Here is a 7992-nt window from a genome sequence, read left to right as displayed (position 1 = left end):
CTCTCCCCCATCTCGTTCTCTCTCTCTCTCTCTCCCTCTCCTAGTGTACAGTGTGACTCACATGCTAGGAATGTGGTGGGCTGGCCCTAGAACTATTAATATCAGCTTTCCTGGGGTCCGCTAAGTTTCCTTGGGCTGCAGCTCAGCCTCTAGACACTACCTTTATTATAGGCATTAACAACATCCCCCTATTTGGACTTTTCCCTAGGAACAAGATGTTTAGGCCGTACCCATGACTTGCTGTGTGTGTGTGTGTCTTGGATGGGTTCTGGTCTGCTGCTACTAATTTCCACCAGACAGTTTCAAATAGACAAGATATGTCCAAGCCCTGTAGGAAATCTCTTCTTTGAATAACACACTAACCTTTTCCCAGATTTCCTAATCAGATCAACGGGCAATTCTGCTGACAGAACAGTGTTGCCTTTCCAACACAACAATAATGTGGAGCAAATGTCTTGACATTTCCTCATGAGCTGTTTCAAAACGATTTAGTTGCTCAAAAACATTTTCCACACACACACACACAAATGCACACACACACACAAAAAAAACATTCTACGTGGCATTCACATGGCGTCAAGACTACAGCATATGAGAACCATACAGAGTATGGAACACCCCCAAAGAACAGCCCACTAAACAGGGGTCTCCAACTACGTCATTGGGCGGATACATGGGGAATTCCTCACCAAGACGCCCCGTGAAGGATTAAACGCATGGAAAGGACTTTGGATATATTTAACTTTGAATGAGCGCCATCTAATGGACATAAATATTTTTTGTAAAGATGTTTTCTATTTTTCAGAAACACGACGATGTTACGTCGGCCTGTAGGAGGTATGAACGCACCATTTGCACTAGAATTCGAACGTAGAAGAAGAAGTTATTTTTGCAATAGCAGAGAGGAAGAGGCGAAGCAAGAGTGTTTACTCGGCCCAAAATCTGCCCAGGAAAATAAGATCACGAAGTGAGGAAGTTTTGTATAGAGGTCAACGAGTGTCGAATTTGTTCAACAACAGTAATTGCTAATTTGCTACGTGAGGCTTATTTAATCGAATATACATTTCGTAATTGTTAGGTTGTTACAAATGCACTGATTGAAGTGGACGCACGTGGTATTTCGCCGTACTTTATATCGGAGTTGTAGCTGTTGTTGACACACAAGAATACATGTATTTGTTGATTCACCTTTTTTGTTGATTTTGTATGTACTAGACAAAGAACTGCTTTTGATTGAAATGAATGTCACATGCTATGAGAATAGTGTTGTTCTCTAAAACAGTTTGGTTTGTTTATCTTTGGTCAGTACAGGTGCATCAAAGCACGGACCTAGAGACTGAAAAACAACTTCTATCTCAAGGCCATCAGACTGTTAAACAGCCATCACTAACATTGAGTGGCTGCTGCCATACATGTAAAAAATGTCCCACTAGCCACTTTAAACAATGCCACTTAATATAATGTTTACATACCCTACATTACTCATCTCATATGTATATACTGTACTCGATACCATCTACTGCATCTTGCCTATGCCGTTCATTACCATCACCCATTCATATATCTTTATGTACATATTCTTAATCCCTTTACACTTGTGTGTATAAGGTAGTTGTTGTGAAATAGTTAAATTAGGTCACTCATGGTGTAACGGATGTAGCTTAGTTAGCGGTGGTGCGCACTAAATAGCGTTTCAATCGGTGACGTCACTTGCTCTGACACCTTGAAGTAGTGGTTCCCCTTGCTCTGTAAGGGCCGCAACTTTTGTGGAGCGATGGGTAACGATGCTTCGTGGGTGACTGTTGTTGATGTGTGCAGAGGGTCCCTGGTTCGCGCCCGGGTATGGGCGAGGGGTACGGTCTAAAGTTATACTGTTACATTTGGTTATTACTGCATTGTCGGAACTAGAAGCACAAGCATTTCGCTACACTTGCATTAACACCTGCTAACCATGCGTATGTGGCAAATAAAATGTGGTTTGTTTATCTATTTTACTGACTACTGTACACAGCTAGCTTCACCGACTGCCACTTGTTGTATTATTATCATTGCCTAATAAATGGTATGAACTGTGTTCTGATGACCTCTTGTTCAGAATTAAGAGGAGATGAAGTTGAATTCATCAGTGTTTAGAGAAAGGAAATAGATCCAAGACAATCTGTGGATTAAATAGTAGCTAGACTATTTTAGGCTCCTGAGGCACTGCATCTCAGTGCAAGAGGTGTCACTTACAGTCCTTGGTTCGAATCCAGGCTGCATCCCATCTGGCCATGATTGGGAGTCCCATAGGGCGGTGCACAGTTGGCCCAGTGTCGTCGGGGTTTGGCCGTAATTGTAAATAAGAATGTGTCATTAACTGACTTGCCTAGCTAAATAAAGTTTACACACATACAAAATCTGCTCTTTCATTGGCTTAAATGGTCCCACCCAGAGCAATATCTGGTTTGGCCATGTTTTAGAACGGCTGCCATGTTAGCACCTTTATTATCGACATTTTGGCGATGTATATCCGAGAATTCCCTATGAAATGAAGACTTAAAAACTAGCAAAACAGAGCAGCGAATTTAACAGATGTTTTTATTCGGGATAATGTGTATCCAAGTCCAAGGTGTTTCGGGGGTCAACAAATTGCATAATACTTTCATCTGAACATCTTCATCGTTTTTAAAAAAAACTATCCGAAATAAACAGCCCAACACTGAAGTGTCAATTTATGACTTAGCAACGGCTATGTGAGAATGTGTCGATCTTGACAATATTCAGGCAAGAAAATAAAAATGTTCGGGAAAAGTATTTCCATTGTTCGAGTGGTCACTTGACTATCTTGTCAATATAATATATACTCTTTATCAACAGAGCTGTTTTACGACAGTCGCGTACCGTATTCCAAGCGTCCGGTGTCGTACATTTTGCAGAATCACCATGGCGTCTGTACTGAAAGAGACCGCGGGGCTATATGAAACATTGAAAACGGAATGGAACAAGAAAAATCCAAATCTGAACAAATGTGGAGACATTTTGAGCAAGCTCAAGGTAAAAAGCTATTACAATATTTAGTTTCTTCACCCTCGAACCTAAATTATACTGTATTTTGTCAATTAGCTAGTATTGCTAAGCTAACGTTCGCTAAGCTAACGTAACCAATTGTTTTTACAAAGATATCAACCGTCCGTTGCAATTTCTTTCTACAGATCTCGTTATTGGAGTTAAACTTCTTACCAACGACTGGAACTAAGCTCACCAAACAGCAGCTTATTTTAGCTCGTAAGTTACTAGTCATCACATCAAAATGTTAACTGGCAAACGTTCCTACAATGCGCTGCCTTTTCTGGCCCCAGGAAATATAACTTCTTATTTAGTGTCATGTGGTTTTAAAATTATTATTATTAAAGCTTTTAAATATAATGTCAGGACCTTTTTTACCTTCATGTTAGTCTGTAAATGTTAAAATATGTTTGATAGTTAAAATCCTGTTCACCAATATGCTGGCTCAGGTCTTGTTCACTCAGAGCTATGGTCAATTTAGGCTCAACATTTACAACCCTGCTATGTTTATGCACGTAACAAATTGGAAAATGGACCCCAAATGTTTTAAGTGCCTGAGCTTTACCAATAAGCTGATGTGGAAGTCAAACATGTACTTTTTCTGATTTATATATATATTCTTTCAAAAGTTGATGTCCGAATAGCACCTTACAGTTGGAATGACCCAGCTAACTCATAGCCTCTTCTCTCAGTGAGACCTGTAAACAGTGCATTTCCACACAACACGATGGGGGCGAAGAAACAACGGAGCCCCGTTTATTTTCAATTGAGGGAATTGGAGGGACCTTTGGGTAATGCGAGGGAGGGAAAGCAGAAGATTATGGATACACTAACAAGATGCATGTCCCTTGGACCTAGGTGTGGGAGTCGTTGTCCACAGAGCGGCACAGTTGGGCTGTCTAGCTCTCGTCTATCCATTATTTGGATTGGTGGATACGTCTTATTGTAGTCCTTTTTTGAATATTCTATGTGGGTTGTTGACATCAACCGCCTGTATTGAAAGGAGATACTACTAACCTCATGCTCTTGAATATGCGTAGCTATCTGGAGAGAACTCTTGATATAGTGTTTTTTTTAAGTGGCTGGGATGTCATGTCCTATCAGAACACTCATAACTTAAATATTATGAAACATCTATTAGAACAAATGAACCTCACTCAGCAAGTAAACAATCTTTTTTTAACCCAAATTTGACACATTGACCGTATACAAAAATGCCTTGCTTGGTGGGCGATGAATGAAAAAACACCACCTGCTGCTGGAAGGAGACAGTGTTTCTGCTGAGTTGGGCCTCTTCTTCTCTGGGAAAGATTAACCATATGTAAATATTCTGTGATATCACAAGGTTATTGACCAATCGAAGCTCAATGGAGCTTCCAGACTCTACCAGATTGGCTGTTTAATACCTAGCATTACCTAGCCTGCTTGCTAGCACCCACGTGAGAGTGAAGTTGGAGTGGCCATCTGAATTATCATGTTACTTGGAAATGCACTAAAGTTCCATATTGATCTCCCGTCGACGAAGGTGACATCCTGTACCCTGAAAACATATTTACCAGCCCTCCTGGTTGATCTATTTCCCCAAAACTTTTCTCATCACAAAGGCAAATCTATAAATCTGGAATGCCTTACCAGTCGTTTCGGGCTATACAACGTGTGAAAATGTATTTATATTCAACTTTTCCAGAGTTGACTGAATTCACATATTTCCCAAAAGGTGCACTGCCATCTTGAATCAGGCACTAATCTCTCATGGCAACCACAACAGAGTATAGGGACTAGGGAGTGAGCATCAGAAAATTGATGTAAACATTTTTATTTTGACCATAGTTCACAATTTCTATAGCCTGAAACAGGTCAACCAGAGAGCTGGTAAATATGTTTTCTGGGTACAGGATGTGGTCTTCAGCGACGGGAACTGTACAGGTCTCCCGGGGGAGAAGAGGCTAACTACCTCATATTTTTGTTATGTCTTCCTACACGCTTGTCAATATTAAGGACTTTCTGGAGTCATTGCTCAGAATCAGCAGAATAATTTGAGTGTGTGATAACTTATTAAGATATCAGGGTTTGATCATATATCAACTGGATGACAACAGTGGCTAACAGATTTGTCTACGTTGTTTCTCAGGTGATGTTCTGGAGATCGGGGCTCTGTGGGCTATCCTAAAGAAGGACATCCCTTCCTTTGAGAGATACATGGCCCAGCTCAAATGTTACTACTTTGATTACAAGTAATGTTACTTATTTTGTTTTCATGTTCAAAATAATACCTTAAATCTTTCTCAATATATTCCCAGAGCATCTCCGAACTATGCTTATTCAAACAACTAGATCAGTGTCTCTCACTTTCTCCCTCCGTCCAGGGATGAGTTGCCAGAGTCGGCCTACATGCACCAGCTACTAGGCCTGAACCTCCTCTTTCTGCTGTCCCAGAACCGCGTGTCAGAGTTCCACACAGAGCTGGAGAGGCTGACTGCTAAAGACATCCAGACCAACGTCTACATCCGCCACCCTGTCTCCTTAGAGCAGGTAACTGCTACTGCTTCAGGCCCTCCTTATCTCCCCCAAGAAGAAGTCATATTCTGGCCTTCGTTGACCTAGTTAAATATCTTCAGCAGGAATGCAAATTTTCACCATAGATGACAATGTCTTCTTCATTTGTTCTTTTCTCATTTCTATCTTTGTGGAGCCATTTAACTTCCATGTGTAGAACTGACTTGTAGAATGTCTGTTTTGAATTGTTTAACTTCCTGTCAGTACCTGATGGAGGGAAGTTACAACAAGGTGTTTCTGGCCAAAGGTAACATCCCTGCTGAGAGCTACACCTTCTTCATAGACATTCTGCTAGACACCATCCGGTAAGAGACAGCATGACATTGGATGAATTAATATATTTGCCTGGATTGGATGCGTCATCCTGGTGGTCCGGTCAATGACACTGTGTGTTCCTTCTCTGTTTCAGCGATGAGATTGCTGGGTGCATAGAGAAGGCTTATAAACAGATTCAGTTCAACGAAGCTACCAGAGTCCTTTTCTTCTCCTCCCCAAACAACATGACAGAGTATGCCAACAAGGTTAGTTCATGTCTGTTTTATTCTGTTCTGTGCCCTACTGAACACTAGCCTGGTCCAAGATCTGTTTGACGAAGGACCATAGGAGTTGGCTTTACCGCACAAACAGATCTGGGACCAGGCTAACTGAACATGCTCCTGCATTTGAGAGAATGGGTGATCCTTAGAACTTGAGTTTAGTCCCATCTTGTCATATTAAAGTTGTCTGTGTTACAGCGGGGCTGGACCCAGAGCCTCTCGTCATATTAAAGTTGTCTGTGTTACAGCGGGGCTGGAGCCAGAGCCTCTCGTCATATTAAAGTTGTCTGTGTTTACAGAGGGGCTGGACCCAGAGCCTCTTGTCATATTAAAGTTGTCTGTGTTACAGCGGGGCTGGACCCAGAGCCTCTTGTCATATTAAAGTTGTCTGTGTTTACAGAGGGGCTGGACCCAGAGCCTCTTGTCATATTAAAGTTGTCTGTGTTACAGCGGGGCTGGACCCAGAGCCTCTCATCATATTAAAGTTGTCTGTGTTACAGCGGGGCTGGAGCCAGAGCCTCTCGTCATATTAAAGTTGTCTGTGTTTACAGAGGGGCTGGACCCAGAGCCCAGATGGCTACTACTCGTTCAGTAGCCAACAGCAGAGGACAGAGGAAGTCAACATCCCCTCCACCGAGCTGGCTACGCAGGTCATCGAATATGCACGTCAGCTGGAGATGATTGTGTAGAGAGAGCGCCGTACTACAGAAGCTAGATATATTCATGACACAGACACATGCAAACATACAGTCCTCAAATGCTGACAGATTGTCAGACTGGTAGATTTTCCAACACTTTGTCATTCTGTACCACTCAACCTGCTTCTCACAGCACCGATAAGAGACGAGGCAATTTAAAAAAAAAATTTTACATCCTAGTCTGACGGTGTGTTTTACGCATCGCAGTAAAATGTACTGATATAAAGTCATCACTTCACAACTAAGGTCAGTCTGTTCAGTGGCTCCTGACTGCTTTGTCCACCTTTTTTAGGAGTTCCCCCGAGTTTAAAGATTAACGTGTTGGCACATTCTAATGTCCAAGTTTCTATTTACCCTGACTGCTTTGAGGAATGTTTTGGAGAGTTTATGTCTAGGGAATAGGGTGTAATTTGCCATTTTCCTCTCAGTCCATTTACTAATTCATAGTGTGCTGTAGCACAGTGGCCAATACAGTGGTGGTCTTCCATATGTCTCTAAATGGTTGACGTCCTGCATTATTACACCTGCTTATTTGGCTTCTCCTTTGTCTTCTGAGGTATCATCTTCAAACTCTAGGGGTTTCAATGCCCTGGCCTCGTCTCCTGGCAACTGACAAAGAGAATTGCTGTAAAAGTATTTGTTTAATGTCTTGCTTCACCTCCTCAATGGTTTGTAATCTAATTGATCTGGAAAATACAAATGTTTGTTTCTGAAAGATTATCAACATTTTTGACATTTTTTAAAATAATAAAATCTTTTTGTTCCTGACTTATGGTCTACAGTGTAATTTTAATAGGTGACTTAACATGACTACTGTACTACTCGGTATAAATATTTCCTCCAGTATTTGTGAATTAATGTGTGTTGTCACTAGCGAGTCTCTCCTCTCTCTCTCTCAGCGCTAGGGAGGCGGCTAGGGTTGCCGTGGTGACCCAGGGGGGCTCACACAGGTAGTTCCTCCTCACGTTCAACCTGATGGGGGAGAAGAGACAGGTTGTCTTTCTCCAACGGGGGGGGGGGGGGGGGGGCTAAGCTAGTATAGGAATGAAATAGGATATTTCCTTTCCTCCGTAACTTGGTGCCATAGCTTGACACATGTCAATAGTGTTACATCACACACTACACTCAAAAGGGGAATGTGATATCAAATGACGGAG

At 41.9% G+C, this 7992-nt stretch overlaps 1 protein-coding gene across 2 annotated transcripts; it reads left to right on the top strand.

Moving 5' to 3' along the window:
- The first annotated feature begins 2470 nt into the window (after positions 1 to 2470).
- Positions 2471 to 7603, top strand: psmd8 (proteasome 26S subunit, non-ATPase 8). Of its 2 annotated transcripts, none has more exons than XM_020473297.2 (7): positions 2471 to 3033; positions 3192 to 3264; positions 5177 to 5279; positions 5412 to 5577; positions 5806 to 5906; positions 6011 to 6122; positions 6689 to 7603. In XM_020473297.2, exons 1-7 carry the CDS (start codon positions 2923 to 2925, stop codon positions 6824 to 6826), a joined length of 804 nt encoding a protein of 267 aa, XP_020328886.1. In that variant the 5' UTR covers positions 2471 to 2922; the 3' UTR covers positions 6827 to 7603. The 2 variants fall into 2 exon arrangements, with proteins under 2 accessions (XP_020328886.1, XP_031651186.1); XM_031795326.1 differs by lacking the exon at positions 6689 to 7603 and adding an exon at positions 6437 to 6484 and having other exon boundaries at positions 2878 to 3033.
- The last annotated feature ends 389 nt before the right edge of the window (positions 7604 to 7992 follow it).

Source organism: Oncorhynchus kisutch, linkage group LG18 (assembly GCF_002021735.2).
Source record: "Oncorhynchus kisutch isolate 150728-3 linkage group LG18, Okis_V2, whole genome shotgun sequence".
NCBI lineage: Eukaryota > Metazoa > Chordata > Actinopteri > Salmoniformes > Salmonidae > Oncorhynchus > Oncorhynchus kisutch.
This window is presented reverse-complemented; position numbering and strand designations above follow the sequence as displayed.